The sequence below is a fragment of the Polistes dominula genome, unplaced genomic scaffold, assembly GCF_049000335.1.
Source record: "Polistes dominula isolate Pdom_NZ unplaced genomic scaffold, Pdom_raw_medaka contig_31, whole genome shotgun sequence".
Taxonomy (NCBI): Eukaryota; Metazoa; Arthropoda; class Insecta; order Hymenoptera; family Vespidae; genus Polistes; species Polistes dominula.
Genome location: NW_028300925.1, coordinates 6923776 through 6944130, shown reverse-complemented (window position 1 = coordinate 6944130; position 20355 = coordinate 6923776). Strand labels below are relative to the sequence as shown.

The following is a 20355-nucleotide window of genomic DNA, read 5'->3' as shown; positions in this document are numbered from 1 at the left end:
TAAGTTACATGAATTATATTTTTTTCTTTTTGCTTTTACTCGTACTTCTTGTATTATATATCAAGTTTTAAAAATAAATTTTTAACATAGAAATTCGAGACTCGAGTGATTTTTAACTCTTTTTTTTCTTTTCGGGGTAAAAGAAAAAAAGAAAGAATCTTGAAACTTGCCGTCCCTAAGAGAAAAAAAAACGTTTCGTTTGCTCTCATTTTTTTTCATAACAAGACTCGACTTGACTCACGATTTTTCCCACCCCCATGTTCTCCTTTGCGTATGTGCACATACGTAGGAACGAACGAACGAACGAACGAACCGTTTCTTTCGTGATTCGCCTAACAAAAATTTTCTCTAGTAGTATTTCACTTGGTTTCCTACTATAATTTTTCATAAAAAAAGATCTACTTCATATATACACCTACATGTAATTTTAAATAACGTCCATCAAAAATCTGAATAACAATTTTAAAATAAAATCAAAATAATAGTATTTAATTATAATATATAGTTATAATATATATATGACCCACCCTAATATATATATATAAATCACAAAAAATATATATTTAAACATACTGATCGTGTATTTAAAAAAAAACATCGACAAACAATAACTCTTATCAGAAAAAAATGTTTTTAAAAATAATACGATACGCGTAAAAGAAGTACAATAAATATTTATGAATATTGATTTCTTTTAATCAATTTTACCTTTCTCAAAAAAAAAAAATACAAAAGGAAAAGTATTAGTATTACGATCGTAGACAATAAGAAAAAGGGGGTGAAATGAACCATTTCAGTTGGAAGGTAGCAGTTCGTCGTCTGTAAGGGGTAGTCAGTAAATTCAGTATCGCAGATTCCACGCGAGATCCTTGCAACTTTAGGATTGGTGGTAGGAGAGATTCGGAACGTGAGAGAGAGTTAGTAAAGAGAAGAGGATAGATAAAAGGAGAGAAAGATAAAAAACAAAAAAAAAACAAAAAGAGAAAAGTAAGAGAGAGGAGAGAGAGATAGGTAGAGGAAAGGGAAGAATCACGGGAAATGAAATGAGCGGCAAGAAAAGGGAACACAACGCCATTAGCATAACGAAACGGGGGAGGCGTGCAGTGAATCCAGATTCCGTTTTCTCTCTCACTCACTCACTATCTTTTTTCTATTCTTGTCCTTTCACCTATTCTTTGTCTCTCGCTTCACTTTGTCCTTTACTTCTCTCTTTTTCTTTCTCTTACTCTCTCTCTCTCTCTCTCTCTCTCTCTCTCTCTCTCTCTCTATATATATATATATATATATATATATATATATATTCCTTTTTCTTTCTTTCTTTCTAACTCTTTGTCTGTTTCAACGGTCTCTTTCTATCTTGTGTAGATTTTCAGTGCACTCTGTTAACACTGGTAATGGTTCAGTGTGTATTTCACGAAGTGCGGCGACCGGCTGTTCCCTTCCATTTTCCTCTCAGAGAAAACAGAGGAAATTCATTTGCGAGAGCTGCTACGAAAATTTCACCGTGGTAGCCGCGATAAAGCTTTACCGGGACGCAAGCTTCGTTTCGGATTCTCATACCTTTTCTCTTTCTCTCTTTACTCGTAAGGCATACACATCCTCATCCTCTACCACCTCCTCATCTTCATTCTCCACCTTCTTCTACTCCACCCTCGGCCAACTCGTGTGCATGCCGCCTTCCGGCCGATATAAAGCCTCTCTCTAGGAACGTTTTACGACGACAAAAGGACGTTTTCGGGCACGTCGCTTTCCTTTGTCGTTCTTCTTTGTATATATATATATATATATATTACATGTACATACATAAATATATATATATATATATAGTTATGTTTCTCTTTTTCTTTCTATGTTTCTCACACTTTCAAAGAGAGCTCTCGACTTTGCTAAAAATTTGTGAAACTCGATCGTTAAAGTATTTGCGAATCTCAAACATTTGCTTTTTTTTTTTAAGTTGTCCTCTTAATTCATTTAATGAGAATAAGTATATTTAAATTTTGGTTTATCTAGCTTTTTACGTAATGTGTTTGTCAATTTTTTTTTATTAGCTAATGTGTTTTACCGTATCACTATTTTCAATTAAATATTAGTTATGTTATATATATAGATATAGATATATATCGTATTTATTTTTTATAATTCATATGAAAGTTTGAAAATTGAATTATTTATGATGATGATTGTATTTGTAATATATTCTTGCAACAAAAATATCTCTTTACTACTATTAAACCCCTTACTACTATTTTAATTAATGTAAAATTAGTTTTTCTATCGAAAATAATATTCACCCATACTTATGATTCATTTAAACAAAAGTACTGATCGAATAAAAAAAAGAAAAAGTAGATTTTAATATTCATTAAGTACTCGTCCATAATCTCCATAAAACGTTAAATTTAAATAAGAAACACATTTCGTTTCATATTATAGAAAGAAAAATTATATATAATCTACTGTGCAATTTTTTTATTGTTCATTCTTTAACCCTTTATTTAATATATTATTTCGTAGATACTATGGCACAAGAGAACTCGCGAAAATGCTCAGTAAGTTCGAATAATTTAAAGCCGACAAGGCTTACCTTTAAATTGTTCTTAACTTCCTACACGTAGGATTAAAATTTCAAAGTTACATGAATACGTACACTTTTTTCTTACCTTAGAGACAATCTTTATATTCTGATGTTATTCAGAAATACATATGTATAAATATATATGTTACGGTCAATTTACAGTATCCGGGTATTTTATAATTTGTCCGATCTTCAGTTGGACCACGGAGGAGGGGAAGTATTTCTATTCTCGTGTAAGTGAAACAAACCATAAAAACTTACAAATTTGTTCACAATGTAGTTAACAAGTTTCGATTAATTTTTAAAATATGTTTCAGTAGGGTTTGTTTGGGTCATTAGGAAAAAGGTGAATTTTTTCTTAAATAGAAATCGAACACCACGATAATATTTATGGTAAAATAATAACAATATATATTTTTAATTATTAATAATTAAATTTCTGTCTTTTTCTATATTAGGAACAACATTTTCTTTCTTTAGATTTTGTCCACATTTATGAAACCTAAATTATTATATTTGCCAAAAATATGACATATGAAAAAATGATGAAATTTTTACACGATAATATTCTCTATAAATCAAACTTAATAGAAATAATAAAATAAGAAAAAATTACAATAAAATATAATTATGAAATATATAAGATTATAGTATATCTCATAAATTTAAGATAAAAGAAATTGTCATAAGAAAATAAAGAATCTTTGGCAATAGTTCGTTTCTGGGTTCTTGTATATTAAAAGCAATGGTAATAAAGTTCTTAAATGGATCTCTCGAGCGTGAATAGTCATGATAATGTACCCACATACATAGATATATATACATACATAGCAAAGAAGAGCAAGTACATTCATTTCAACAGCAGTTATAGTAGTTTCGAATAGCATTTTCAGACTGCGATAAGTCTCGAAGTGTTCTTTTTTTTCATATATGACATGCCGTAAAAAGTAATAAAAACTATTCCAAGATAGAAATCGGATAATGTTAGTTCGATTTTATCCAATGTCACGTGACAATATTTTTGAGATTTAAAAAAAGAAATGAAGGAACCAGAAATCGAAGAAGAAGAAATAGAAGAAGACAAAAAAATTGGATTTTCATTGAATAACGAAACGTGTGTATGTGCATGAAAAAGGGGAAAAAGAAGAGGGATCGAAGAGGGAGGGAGGGGTTCAATAACCTCGGTGGTTACAAGAACAATAAACTAGTAGGGAAACTCCATTGGATGCAAGACGAGGTGCAATAAAAATCTAATGCCAGGTTGGTGCTGCGGATATTCGGGTCGTAGCATTGGATGCACCGATGCTGCGACGATATGAACACTTGCCAAATCCACCGTCCTCGAGTTCGAATAACCGTTTCTATATTTTCTAGTACAGATCGAGTACATAGGATATATTCATATCGGAAGACGATTAAATGCAACGCATCGTTATCTGTAAAGAAAAAAAGATTCATTTCAATAGAATTAAACAACAAAAAATCTCTGAAAATTATTTTTTTACCATTTCTTTTTCAAACAAAAAATATATTTATAAGATTATTCTTTTTTTTTAATTATCTCAAATTAAATCATACAAAATGTTTCCTAGATAAAAAAAAATAATGATGATAATTTTATACATACATGTAATCGTAATAATTAATTTTTGTTAAGGGATATTTCATCGGTCAACGATTAGAATAAAAATTTGATGAAACGATCATAAAAAAAAAGAGAAAACAACATGGAAGTAGGTAGAGAAAGAGAATGATTAAGGTTTTAACGCGTTTAACGATTTTCCACCGACCAAGAGGATCGCATGTCGTGAAACCGCAAATCCGTTCTCTCGGTCACGGAAAACGTTCGCGGTCGTACTCGATTAGATTTCAAGGCCGTATGTATGGTTGGTGGACTACGGTCTCGATTACACGAGGACAACTACTAACAATAGTTTAACGCTCAAGGTTATTTCTTATTTTTTTCTTTTTTTCCCACCTATAAATCAAAGTAAACCTTTTTAAACGCTACTCTATGGTTATCTCGAAAACAAATTTGCTTATTTGATTCTAATCTCTCGATTATTTTATAATAAAACGAAAAAAAATAAACGAACGAATAAAACTAACTAAAAATAATGACAATCTCAATCGAATTTGAAAAGTATCTTTAACGTTTTGATCAATTTACGATACAAATACATAAACAAATTTCTTATACGAATATGTACCACAAATGTAACGTAAGAATAGATTCGTAAGAAATATAAATTTCGTGAAAAATCTAATGAATAATATTTGGTCACGTAAAAGTATTATAACATAGCATATCACGTGTCTTATGGCAATAAACAATCTTGAAGGTAGATTAATAGCACTGTATAACGATCGCCGAAAATCTTTCTCTCTTTCTCTCTTTCTCATATTCTTTTAAAAAATGCAAATTTGTTGGGATTAGAAAAATATTATCCAGTGGTTCTCCAACTTTTATTTATGACAAATCGACGAATACACTCGCGATGACTCTTTTAAAAGAAATGAAGAAATAAAAAAAAAGAAAAAGAAACGAAAGAACGCAAACAAATCAAACGAATTAACAAACAAACAAACAAACATACAAACAAGAAAACGAAAAAATAAGAATAAACGAGTAACTCGGTACGAATCGTACCGAAAACGATCAGCCACGTTAACTCGAATCTATGCCCTGTGCGTTGATTTGTTAGGGTCAACTAAAATGATCAATAATATATAAGTCTATTGTTTGAACTCGAATAAATACGGTGCTTTCGGTGTAAGTATAAAGGGTAAATCGTATGTATACTCACATTAAATCTGACCATATTCGGGGTGAAAGCCGTAGGATCATTCGATTTTCATCGATTATCGCCAAGAGAACACGGGTAAATGTTGTTCGGTAAACAAATCATCAACAATGTAAATCTAGACAGAACGATTTCCCCTAACCCTCTTCTCTACCTTCCTTTCCCCCTCCCCCCTTACCCCTCTTCATTCACTCCACGAGAATATAGGTTTGCACCGTATTTTCATCTATTTCTATCTCTATCTTTCTCTCTCTCTTTCTCTTACATATATACTCGTAGCATTAAGCTTGTTATATGCATATAATATTTAAGGTATACCTTCAACCCTTCGTTACGTTCGGTATATCACGCTCGTTGGTTAATTAAACTTAGTTTATTCATGATCTTAACGTGCGAGTACAGTAATGAGCTCGATGCGGCAATCAAATTATTACAAGTATGTTTGAAGATTAAGAAAAATTGGAAAATAAAGAAAAATTGTAGAAAGAAAATAATCGTAATCTGACAAACGATTGATGCATAACGATTAACGTTAATTTTTAGAATATTTTTTTCTATTATAGTTAATAAATGTAGATAATGATCAAAAACGCTTTTATTCGCTTAAATATTTCGGTTAAAGATAATAGCTAATTAATTTTTTTAAATTATATAATATAGATATTTATTTTATTTTATAATATTATTAATAGAAATCATTAAAAATAATTCAGTTTATAGATAATCATAAAACAATATTTATAATTTTTATAAAATTGCAATCGATTTGAATTCACAGATTTGAAATAAAAGAAATGTTCGATTGGTTGTTAATAAACTTTTATGATTAATGTTAAATTAATGATATTTTCTTATTAATGAATTTTTTGAATTTATGATACACACAAATAGGATACATATTCTCTGTTCAGGTGAACAGAGATCAGAGACAGTCGAGTGGAATTTTGTTTGGCAATCAACGTATCCCGAGAGCGATTATCTTGCAAATACGTTCAACGAGCCGTGTATAGTCAACGAAAAGCATAGTGTATTTCTCGTTCGTGTAAGACAAAGTTAAAGGGGGCATCCATTCTCTTTCTCTCTCACTCTCTCTCTCATTCTCTTGGTCATTCACGTTTATTATGCAAGGCGTAGAAACGACGTAACGGTTGAAACGTCAAAGGTCTTGATATTCAAACGATATCGAATTAGATCGATCAATCGGAATATCATGCTCCAAAGGAAACTAATAATTAGCCTAATTGCGATATAGTATTCTTATTCGAGGTTCCCTTGATACACCTTTTCTTTCTTGACAAACACATGTTTGTTATTGATTAAAGAATTATTCTTTGTGATTCGATCAATAAATTTCTATTTTGAAGTGAAAACTTCTTTAGAATGGGTGTGAGGTTTCTTTTCTAACATGAGTGATCTGCACACATGATATTTTATAAATATTTATTTCATATAAAATACTAAATATTATTCTTAAAATATGCATAAATTAATTACAATATTAGAGTTCAATTTTTATCATTATTTATAAAAATATTTGATTTGCAAACATTTTTTAAAGTATTTTCAACCCGTCATACATACGTATATTAACAACGTTCCAGTAGATAGCGCTCGCAAGCAACATTTTCAAAGTGTATCTGGAAAGTTGCATAAGAACAGGCGCGAATTTTTATAATTAAATTAATAAATAAATAAATAATTACAAATTAAAAGTACAAATAATATTATATAAAATATTATCCTCGAAACTTGTTTATTTGAAGGTTTCACTCTTAAGTTGTGTGATATGCACACACATGTTTTTTTTCTTATTATTTCTTTCAATGAGTACACATTGTATACACATACCTGTCTACTTGTCTGTGTTAATTTTTCTTTTTGTATAGAGAGGGTCGAAAGGTGATGGAATGTGTATGCATACGTTGAAGATGAACTTGTGTTTAACTAGGCACATATTCTAGATTACCCCGGGGTAGGTCAAACGCGTGTCAGACGAAAAAAGTAGCATGCTGAGATGGTGAATGGGTCTGAGCGTGTGGCCTAGATAGCAATTTATCTCTGACGAACTCGAAAACTATTCCAAAGAAAGAGAGAAAATAAGCATGATGGGGGAATCAAAAGAAATCAAATGTTCCCCCTTTCTTTTTTTCTTTTTTATTTCTTTTTCGAATATCCTATCCTAAGTACTTCGAAATAGAAATTATGATCTTCGTTGATAACAGAAATCACAATGTTTGTTCTTTCAAATCTTAACATACGCAGATAACGCGTGTAAAATAAATAATATTAGAATTTTTTATACTGAACATAGAACATTATAAATTATATTATACTGTATAATCTTCTTCGAAGAATTTTCAAGTTAAATTTTCTTTTTTACAAAATAGAAATTAACTTGATATATTATATCTGTGATTTTTAAAATGTTGTTGTTATTGTTAAAGAAAAGAGTTGATTTCTTTTTTGTTTAAATGATTAAGAAGTAGAAAAAAATGAATGAATGATTAATTTAAAATAACATTGAATATACTTCTAGTAAATATCTGAAAGAAGAATCCATTTGACTGCATTGATAATTCGTAGTGTGTAGTGAGTCGATAGGAATAGAGAGAGTGAGAGAGAGATAGGTGAGTTCGTGGAAAGAAAGTTTCCTTCTCGCGTAATCCGTTACGAAAAAGTTATCGAGCGTTAACGTGCACGGAATTTCCGTAAATACGGATAATCGAGATACTACGTGCTTGGCTCGTTCCTTTCTTCTTCGTTTATACGCCTTGCTCGAATCTCAATTCCTACTAGAGCTTTGAAAATATCTTATATTATATTTTTCTACAGAAAGAACATTCTTATCGTAGGAAAGAACAAGAAAGAAAAGAAAAGAAAAAGAGAGTAACAAGAAAAAATACAAAATTCGCAAAAATATATATATTTCTTTCCTAAACTATTTCAATCATATGAAAGAAAATTCAAAAAAAAAAAAAAAAAGACAATTTTATTCGTTCGATCAATTTTTTTTTCTTTTTTATGAGCATAAATAATAATTTGTTAATACTTATATTGGAGCAAAAATTGTATTAAAGTCAAAAATACTAAAATTTTATTTCAATTACTTTATTACCAATACCGCGAGAACAAATTTATATTATTACATATTAATTAATACAATCTTAAATATAATATATCTTAAAAATATTTAGTATAAAATTACAAGTTCATAGAAATTTCCAAAAAATTCTAATCAAACGAATACTAACCCCTTCAAAACAGAAGAAAACAAATAATAAGAAGATAGGAAAACATTTATTTTTATTATATGTATTAATGTTACTGAAGAAGAAAAGTGTGAAATTAAATAGAAAGCACACACACGTAATACCCATAACTATATATACCTATCTATATATCGATAGCATTTTCAAAGCGATCGTGAAGTCGAGCAAAATGGAGTCATCTAGGAAGGCTCTTACCGTCCGAACAGGAGAACGATATTTTTACAAGCATTCCATGCTTTTTCCATCTCCTTTTTCCTACTCCTTCCTTCTTTTCTACCCTTCCCCGTTCTTCCACTTCTCCTTCTTCTTCTTCTTGTACTAGCACGAAAGGCTAGCTTCTCGGTCTCCTTTCTGAATGCTTCGCGAAAGGATCGTGTTATCGTAGCCCTCAACGCGATGTTGGAAAAGGGAACATCACGAATGTGTTTTCCTTTATACCAAAAGACGGCTAGACGTCACTTGCTCTACCAACGGAAGAAAATGTTTCTTCTCTTTCCTTCTATCTTTGACTTTTTTCCAACACACAGACGTAGAACTTCTCTCTCATGTGTGTGTGTGTTCCGTTCCGTTCATGACGTTGTCCGATTTTCTTTTACAATCTCTGTTTACGTGTATATATATATATATATATATGTATGTGTGTGTGTATATATATAGCATGAAATGTTAGAGTAGTTACACGTATTCCTCCTCTTTATTTCACCCTACCAAAACTGCTCAACCAAGTCCAACCTCTATTCACGTGCTATTTCAGTAAACAGCCTTCTTTTCACCTTCTTCTCCCCCATTGGCCTCAAATGAACGACGCCGTCCGTGCTGATACATCCCTTCTCGTTTTCTCGTTTTTTTTATTTTCTCTAACTTTTATCTTTTTTTCTTCTTCGTAGGATACGTTTAAATGTATTAGTAAAATTCTTTGGTTATCCTTGTGATTGGATTTTTATTAAATTTTAGATTTATTCTTTTATAGATATTCGATTTCACGATTTTTTAATATTAATTTTTGTTCGAATAAATATAAAGAAATTTTATCTTTTTTATTTTAAATTTTAGATTTTACGTATTATATATATTAAATTCAATATTTTACATTGTGGTTTTTGTGCTCATTGTATATTTAGTTTTCTTTTATTATTTTGTTGAATTATTGTTTAATTTTACGTGTTGAAGACAAAGTACGTTTTTAGAGAAAATTTTGTTAGGTCGAAATGCAAGACCTCTTCATACAACGAGAAATGAACTTGTGACGAAATTCAGAAACAAAATTGGGTGATTTATTTCCGGATTAGGTCACTAGAATATACTTCAAAAGATAAATTATTACGAAATATATCCAAAGTATGATATTACTGGATCTCGTAATTAAATGACAAAATCGGTCGATCAATTTTCATATAATAATAATAATAATAATAATAATAATAATAATAATAATAATAATAATAATAATAATAATAATAATAATAATAATAATAATAATTAAGAAAAATTATAGATGATTTGTCAAATAATTCCTAATACTTCTAAACTATAAAAATAACACAATTTATACCGACAAAATAACAAAACAAATTTATCTACATATATAAGAATAATATAAAGATGATTTAATTTTGAAATAAACGGATATTAGTGTCACACAACGATAAGAGAATTATAATTAAAGAGAGAGAGAGAGAGAGAGAGAGAGAAGAAAGAGAAACATAGTAAAATCAGAGAAGGAAGACAACAAGTTGAGTATCTAGTGTCGTTGAGAGGGTATCATCCACATTGTTTTAGGTCGTCCGAGTCCTCGTCTAATCGGCTGAAACGTCTACTAAATGCCCGCTAGGTATATCCCCAAGCTAACACACTAGTGTTCCTATCCAGAAACGCTTTTGCCTAATGAGTAGTTGAGATTCCTCGTTAAGGAGCAGCTAAACTCTGCATTGCGGCTTCCGTGCGGGTTTCTAACAGGTTTCGGCATTTCGCATAGTTTCTTCCTTCCTTCCTTCCTTCCTTCCTTCCTTCCTTCCTTCCTTCCTTCCTTCCTTCCTTCCTTTCTGTACATATATATATATGTATATCCATAGATATAAATGCAACACACATCAGAACTAGACAACATTTCTCTCTTATTTCTCTACCAACCTGTCAACTTTCACGTCCACTTTAATCCTCGCGTGAAATCATTCGTACGAAATATACTATTGGTCAAAAGTATAAAAGTAATCGCGAATTTTCGAAAAAAAAAGAATAATACAAATTATAAAACATACTACTACTCAGTTTTATGAGAATTAAATTTAGATTCTTCTAAAAACAATTTTTCTCTTTGCAAAATATTTAGTTTCTTAGAATTGATGTTTAGTTTCCACACTTTTGACCATTACTGTATATATTTATACATGTATGAGTACATAGATAAATTTGCATATGTAGACGTTTATATATATATATATTATATTAGTGTGGGTCAAAAAAAAAAAAACTGCGATGCGGAGGATCTTCCTATTAAAATTAAGAGCTTATATTTGGTGAGAATTGTTTTAAGGTGTCTAGCAACCCATTTTTCCGTGGTACTTAAAAAAAAAAATAAGTCATTTTTTTGACCCACCCTAATATATATATATATATATATATATATATACATGATGGACCACCTTACTGAAAAACTTGCTGAGGATGAATAATATGAGATGATTCAAGATTCAAAAGTCCCCAAGGGGTCTACGACTACTTTCCCTCCTCTTCCAAGACTTAAGAAATCTGGCTTGTTCTGGAAATATGTAATGATAGCAAACGAGAGTAATTGCACTTTATGAAACTTTCCAAACTGTACTTTCTTAAATTTAAACTTGCTCTAATTAAGTTATCTTCTCTCTCTCTCTCTCTCTCTCTCTCTCTCTCTCTTGCTTCATCTATTTTTATTCGTTCATAAATGAAAAGAATTCGTTTTTATATTGCAAAATGAAACGATAATTATCGTATCAATTTTTCATTCTATTTAAAAAAAAAACAAATCCTTTCAATCGAATATAATCGAGCTTAAGCGAAATCTAACTAAAACTCTTTACGAGTAATGGAATTTTTACTTTGGTTCAATTGGAATAATTAAGTTTTCTTGTTGACTTAAGACACGATGGTGTTATGTAACAGGTGTCTCGTAAGTAGGATTTTGCATGTCGGAAAAAAAAGAAGGAAAGAAAGGGAAAGAAGAAGATGAGAAAAGAATAGAAAGGAAAAGAATGAGAAAAAAAAGGAAAAAGAAAAGTGTGATGGATCGCCATAGTGAATCAGGACTGCCTTCCAACGTTGAAAACGAGCCTGTAAAAAGGACGAGAGAGCTTCTTTTGGTCTTTTATTCCGGAACTACTTTATTCCTTACTACGTCTATCTTTCTCTTTCTCTGTTACACACATACACGCACACACATAACTGCACACACTTTCCCTCTCTCTCTTTCTCTCTTTTTCTTTTGTCTAACCCAAAAGATCTTTCCATTGGTCCACGTCAACATCATCAATTACTTTTCCTGAGCGGTTCTATTTGCAACGTAATCGAGAATCCTTCGATCAATATATATATATATATATATATATATATATATATATATATATATATATATATATTTTTATCAATTTTATTTTAAGTGACACATTAATTCGTGTATCGATAGAGTAAAATGATCAAATATGTAAAATGATATTTCAAATTCATAGTTAGAGATATGTGCATATTTGAAAATTGACTTGTTAAAATGATCGAGACAGCAGAATATATATATATATATATATATAAATGTGTGTGTGTGTGTGTGTGTGTGTGTTATGGAACGTTACTCGACATCGTTAACGGGAGTATATTTTATGCAGATCCAAAATTATTCTGCGAGCTGGGTTGGACGAACGTAAATCGTTTATCGAGTAGAGTTTAAAACTCGAATTACGGTATTTCGATGAATGCACGTAAGTGCTTGGCCAAGCGGCTTTGTCGAAAATAGTTGCCGCGTTTCCCCTAGATTCATCCGGTTACCCGTTTATATGCATAACTAAACGTCATGTATCATTTTATTCCCACGAGAGAGTAAATGAATGAAAGAGAGAGTGAGTGAGTGACTAAACGAGATATATGAGATGGATAGATAGATAGATAGAGATGAAAAGAGTTTTAACTTTTACAGTTACTCAATTTTGAACGCACGTTCAGTACAAGAGATTGAAATAGTTTTGCCGATGTTACGTGTTTCCTGGTATAAAAATAAAAAAAAATAGAACAAATAAAAATAAATGAATAAAAAAAAAATATACATATATAACAAAAAAGAAAAGAAAGGAGGAGGACGAAACGAGTCACTTTTTTATGTAAATTTATTCGTTCATTTTTTCTTTTTTTCTTTTTTTTTTATATAATATATACATATGAATGAAAAATCGATGGGAGGAAGGGAAAGAACACTGTTAGTTCTAAATTCTTTTTAGGAGAACGATATTATTTATCGTACATCGCCTATTCATATTTTATTTTAAATATTGACAATATATTTAGAACATTGATTAATTTTTTTTATTTACTTATATTATTCATTATATTATTTTAATATAATAATAATAATATATAATAAATAATTGCACTTTAAATAATTGCACAATAATTATAAAATTGAATTATTATAATTGCATTAAATATAAATAAATAATAATATATAATAAATAAATAAATATATATATATATATATATATATATATATATATATATATATATTTTTTAATTTGAAATTTAAAAAAAAAACAATAATTAGAATTTTTAAATAATACAAAGACGTGCGCGTGTAATTATAAGTATAAATATATTTAATTATTTTAATTAAAAATTACACGGTATTAAGGTTTTAATCCAGTAAACGTGTAAAACGAGTTGAGAAAAAATTAACGAAACAAGAGAGAGAGAGAAAGAGAGAAGAGAGTAGTGCAAGAAACATTAACGTCTTGTTTCGAGTTAGCTAATCGTTGTTAGGATATCGAAGCTAAACTCTAATTTCTTTGTAGGAAAGGTAGGAAAGTAAGTAAAACGATGTTCCAAGTAAAAAAGACCGAACGAATATAAGGATGGTTTCACATGGCAACTTTAATAACGAACATTTTACTTTTCCCAAAGTTACATCGGAGAATACGAGTTTTGCTCGGAGGTACAAAGTACCTACGCATAGTAGAACAAGAAGAACAAGAAGAAAAGGGATGAAGAGAAAATCGAAGAAGGGAAGAAGAAGAAGAAGAAGAAGAAGTTTCGTTTAGGAAAAACGTCAGACGATTGGGAAAGCCTCGAGCTACATATTCCGATTTTCTTTCCAAATTTTTAGTAACATTCAACTTTATTATTAATTAAGCTTACATTACCTATTTTTTGGATTAGTATTTTTCAGTATATATATTATTTTTTTTTTATCGATATTTTCAATAAATTAATTCAATATTTTTTACAAACAAGGATTTGATTATAAAAAATTATTTATTTATTTTTGTTATAATGGCAACACATTGTATATACAAAAAACAAATATTTTACTATTCCAAGCACTGAAAAAAAATTTGATATACGAGGGTTAAAATATTTTTAAATGTAACAATTTATCTATTATTTAAATTAAATACCAATTTAAATTAATAACATATTAGTATTACATTAATAAATCATATTATATATTTTACTATTCCAAGCCCAAAAAAAAATTTGATATCAAAGATTTAAAATATTTTTAAATATAACAATTTATCTTATATTTAAATAAAATATCCATCTCTAAAATAATAACATATTATTATTAAATTAATAAATCTTTTTTTTCTTTCTCTCTCTCTCTCTCTCTCTCTCTCTCTCTCTCTCTCTTTTCTTTCTTATTTTAATCGTACAACAAACTAATTCCACAACCGTATAGTTCTCTATTATTTCAGAAATATATAAACGCATGTAGACATTAAGTATAAATACATACAAGTGTTTGTTAAATCTACCGTAAATATTCTAATGTCAACAAAAGAATAGTAATTGCATACTGGAACATTACCAGTATAATACCGGACTTTATATTTATTATTGCATCGATATCATTGGACCTTTGTGACTGAACAAATATATTCTCCTCTATGCTACGTAGTTAAACTTTCTCGAAATGTAAACTTTCCTCTTCATCCTCCTCTCTCTCTTTCTCACACACACACTTTCTTTAACCCAATCTCTAATTCACCCTCTCTTTCTTTTACCCCTTCTCTTGATGAAAGAACGTTACGCTAAAATTCTCGTTAAATAAGGTCGAAACTTTGAACGATTTCCACGAGTCTCTTTTATGAACACTTTGATAAAGTATTATAGAAAAGATTATGAGCGGTTATATTTATATCATAATTTAAAAAAAAGAAAAGAAAGAAATTAATTAAACTTTTCTAACTTTATTCTTAATATACATTTAATTATAATCTTAATAATTATTATTATACATGTGCATTTAATAGACGTTTGTTCCGGTTCGTTCATATATAAATATTTCAAATGGTTAGAAAAAAAATCGTAACAAAACACAAAAAAAATTAAATTATTAGCCTACCCACTGTATTACATTTTTCCATTATATTTTTATTCGTCTAATTTATATCACACAATGTATCAATGGTGTACCTAACACTATAATTTAAACTTTTCTAGAGATTGTATTTAATCCTTAGACGAATAAAGAAGAAACAAATTCAATAATTTGTAATAAAAAGTAGGACCAATATTATACGAGAGTAATAGGCATTGGGGGTAGGGAAAAGAGGGAGTGAGGTTTGAAAAATAACACATAGGACGATTACATCGAGTAAACCACATGAGAGTTTTTCGTGTTACCTCTATAAAGAAACGATTCGAGCGAGTCACGGGAGTACGTGTTCTAAAATCTACATAATGGGGCCCCTCCCCCTCTCCTCCTCCTTCTCTTTCCAATCCTAAGCTTTCAAAAACTCACCACCACCTGTCGGCTAGAAGACCTTTCCCCATTTCTACGAGATTGACTCGGTCTTCTCAGGGTTGGTTGGGGTTTCGTGTGTATGCGAAACTTTACTCACACTTATTCCTTCTCTCTCTCTCCTTTTTCTTTTTTTGGTTCTCTTTCTATCGTAGGAGAGAAGAAGTAGAAGAAAAAAAGAAAAAGAACGAACGAACGAACGACTTTCTTTCTTCCGAAACAATGGCCGAGCCAAGCAAGCTCGATCTCTGCCCGCCGGCAACAATTTTTAAAAATAGTTTTTTTCGCACTACTAGGTTCATGCACCCCTTAAAGAGAGAGTACTCTCTCTCTCTCTCTCTCTCTCTCTCTCTCTTGCTACTTTTTATTTTTTTCCTTCCTAGTTTTAAAGACGCGAGAAGAATTCATTTCTTCGTGCAATTGCACCATTACTTATCATTTTATTATTATTATTATTATTATTGTTATATTAAAAATGGAAAATAATGTTCTCTCATGACTTATTTGTTGGAGATATTAAAGAAACCGAAAAGTAATTTCAATATTTGTTTATCACATATCAAATCGTTGCGGTGTTCTTCAAAGTGGTGTTTAAATTTAAATGTAAAATAAAACTACATTACTTTCCGATCTCCCTATATATATATATTTTTTTTAAATACATTATCAATGTTAAAAAAAATTATTAGCATCAGTATTAACCCTAATATCACTCTTACTATAAATGAACAAAAATTTACTGAACAAAATACCGATCGAATAATTGGAAAATATATTTTTATCGTCTTTATCCGATTACTTCTTATCTTTCTTCTTTTTCTCAATCGATTTAATTTATTGAAAATTAGTAGATAATAATTTGAGATTAAAAGTTGGACGATTTCAAACTTATAGAAAAATATTTAACCATTATCTCTCTCTCTCTTTCTCTCTTTCTTACTCGAGAAAATTATTTAATATTAATCGTAGTTTCTAATATTTAAAGAAAATCTAAAGATAATCCTTATAATTAATCTAAGATGATCCGATGTTAAATTTAAAAGATTATTCGATCGAAATAGTCTTAGTTAGGATTGACGAAATCTTATCGAAATCTTATTTTTATTTTTTTTTCTTGTGATTTCAGCCATGCGAAAAGCCAAGTGATTTTCGTGCAGAACAATGTGCGGCATTCGACGATATACCTTACAGTGGACAATTGTTGAAATGGTATCCACATTACGATCCTGCAAGGCCCTGTTCTTTGATTTGTCGTGGTGAACAATCGCTTGATAATACCCTCAATCGATTGCAACAGCAACAACAACAACAACAACAACAGCAGCAAGGCTCCAACAAGAAAAAACTTAATCATGATCCTCAAGATGATCTACAATTTGATACAGACGAGACTATTGTTGTACAGTTAGCTGAAAAAGTCGAGGATGGGACTAGATGTTATTTGGATGGTCATGACATCTGCATTAATGGCGAATGCATGGTAAAGTTTTTTTAGTTTTTTCTTATAATTATTATTTAATTTATAGTATGTAAATTTATGTTTTTAATCGTATTTTCTATGACGTAATATTTAAGTTTATTTAATATTTTTGTTAGAAATATATTTTTTACGACAAAGAAAATTATTTTTTTCTTAATGAATATTAATATATGAATAAAATTTATGTTAATTTTGTTTTTCATTGAATTATTACTTTTTACAAATTATAACATTTTATATAATTAAATATTTGTATAATTTATTTCACGACAGGATATTAATTGTTGAACGAACATTATTTGTTGTTGCAGTTTAAATAGATTTTGAATTACGAATAAATATTAATCTTCGTAGAATCGTATTTAAGGTTCGATAGAACTAACGTGGCTTTAGGATAAAAATTGTTCGTACTTTCATACGTTCATCGACTTCCATAGACTTATCCTCGCGTGATGATATCAACGACCTACAGACCCGTATGAATTATCAACATTGCCTCGTGCGACTGACCAGTTGTTCTCGTCATTTTGTTTCTTCTCTTCTCTTATTTCTTTCCAAGTTTTCTAACTTATTCTAGTAGAATATATTTTTATATTTCGGAGAATTCAACGTACTATCACATTCATTCGAATATTTTATAAAGAGTTGAAAATCTATATATAAAATCTTATTGAGAACATACGAAAAACTGTAACTCCTGGAATAAAAAATCTTCAGAAAAAAAGAAAAACTTTAATCAAAAAATGTATGTAAAATTTTCTCTGTTTCAACAAAAAAAAAAAAGAAATGAATATGAATATTCGTACATCGATTTATGTAATAGATATTACATGCATACGTAGGAACTATCGATTCGGTTGTAAAAGCAAATAAAACATTTTTGACCCTTATTCCATCCTTCTTGAACGTTTGTCATAGTTTCGAGAAAGGACGGAAGAGAAACATCAGTAGCAGGTGTTTCATGCGTGGTTTGCCAAAGCCAGTTCTGTCTGTCCTAGGCAGATTCAATTTTACCAGTTTACCAACTGTATTTCACTTATCATGATCTCTCTTCTACGTATGAAAAGATACATAGTATTGTTTTACTATTCGATTTACTTTCGAAAACTTTAATTTTTCAAAAAAAAAAATAATCAATCGATTAGTACATTGTCAAAACTTAAAATTAAATATTTTTTAGTCAAACAATAAAATTTAAAAGATTTGATCGAGAAGTTTAAAAATATAATATTTTTTATGCATTACGTTTTAATAAAAAAAAAATTTTAAATATAAAAACTAAATTTTTAATCGTTTTAAAAGAAAAATTCGTAGATATTAAGTACGATGACATAAATTTAAAATATTGCACCTGAAAATATGCAACCGTTGATACTTTGTAAGCTCGGGTATTTATATTACTCTTCTTTACATGCCTGTACGAATGGGTTTACTGTCGTTAGGAGCTTAAAAAGTTTCTTACTGATAGATGACACTCTTATGCATAATTCTCAAATACGTGGGTATAACGTGTTGCCTGTTTTCAGGCGCATATAAAATAAGTATTAAAATATAATATATATATATATATATATATATATATATATATATTATATTAATACTAAAAAAGAAAAAAAATTCCATGGAATTAAACGATCATTCTTGAATATTAAATTCTCTTCCAACTAAATAAGAAAATATTGAAGTTACAGATAGAGATACATTCATTAATCATTTATAATGAATTTAAACTGGACAGACAACATAGAACGCAATGGAATTAATTAAAAATTAAGTCATGATTCCTTAACGTTTTCTATGGTGCTCTGAGAAACGAATAAAAACAAAAAAAGGAACGAAAATTCTTCGAGTCTCGTCAAACGGAAGTCAAAACGAAGCGGAAGAGGAAAAGATGAAGGAAGATTAAAAAAGAAAAAATAAGAAAAAAAAGAAGAAGTAAATGGTAGAAAAGAAAACTAACCTACCTCGTCGGATGTTAAGTTTAAACGGATTTTCAAATTTGCTTTAAGACATTTTCCTACGTTTCGTTATTTTCTAGCTAGAAGTTTTTAAAAGAACTTTCCACTAACGAGCCTTCTTCTACTTTTTCTGCTTCTTCTGCTTCTTCTTCTTCTTCTTCTTCTTCCTTCTAATTTCTCTATTTCTCTCTCTCTCTCTCTCTCTCTCTCTCTCTGTCTGTCTCTCCCTTACCTTCTCTGTTTCTGTTGCTAATATTTACCATAGGTTTGTCGGAAAAAGATGACATTAGAATTTTTCTATGAAAATATTAGCCTTACAGAATTCATATGTAAACATTCGTTATCGAACTTATGTGAAAAATGTTTTATATATTATATATGTACATATATATGACGAAGTACTTCATAATCGTGATGTAAAATTACGTTCGCCGCAATGTGTTCATTAGTACCCTCAACCTACCCCCCATACTCTCTCATTCCCTACTTCCTTAACATTTTATCACTTATGCGCAACGCGCTTTACGCTATTTTTCATAAGAGCGTCATCGCTCTTCTACCGAACTCTATTCTAGCGAGAGAATAATAACGAGTTAACGATTATTTTGAATAACGAGTCAAAGATAAAAGTTCCGAGAAAATCTTATGAGAATAATATTATGAATTACCGATTAAAAGTTTCGAATGGTTATTTAAATTTTAAAAGATAGAGATATATTTAAGAAAAAATGGATACCCCTTTGGAGTAACTCGAAACGACTGTCCTAAACTTTTATTCGAGCTAGCAATCATCGTATCATCGAATTTCTCAATCTTTCTAATATTTTAAATACGCATTTTTCTTTTACATTTTCGAAGTTTTTCTCGATATTAGCAAATAGGTGTCGAATATGCAATTATTTTCAAATAATTATTACTCTGAACAACATGGCAAATAGAAAATAACGGAACGTCAAAATCAAACTGATTAAACACTGATATAACTAAATTTACCAATTAACAGAATTTGTGACGTCAACGAGGACGAGAAATATACGTGCACGACCCAGAATATTGTTTAGAAATACAAACCGAGGATTATCATTTCAATTAATTAGGATTATAAATTTAAACCAAAATCGAATGTGTGGAACACGTGTTTCATTCTCATTTATTTTATATCTCCTATCTGGTTTCCTAAAACATTGATCCTAAACATCATCTAATTATAATTAAGAACGTTAAATTTACATTAAAAAAATAAGAAACTTACGATACAATCTAATGCACAGAGACAATTTTGTGATATGT

At 29.5% G+C, this 20355-nt stretch overlaps 1 protein-coding gene across 6 annotated transcripts in view; it reads left to right on the top strand.

Annotated features, from left to right (window-relative positions):
• The window catches only part of nolo (ADAMTS-like no long nerve cord), a 241059-nt gene that overhangs the window by 188484 nt on the left and 32220 nt on the right, over nt 1-20355 (top strand). For 5 of the 6 annotated variants that reach the window (XM_015334210.2, XM_015334199.2, XM_015334215.2 and 2 more), the window contains one exon: nt 16754-17107. The exons of the other annotated variant lie outside the window; for it this stretch is intronic. In XM_015334210.2, the coding sequence (XP_015189696.2) occupies nt 16754-17107 (354 nt within the window). The remainder of the gene's footprint in view (nt 1-16753; nt 17108-20355) is intronic. 6 annotated transcript variants of the gene reach the window in all.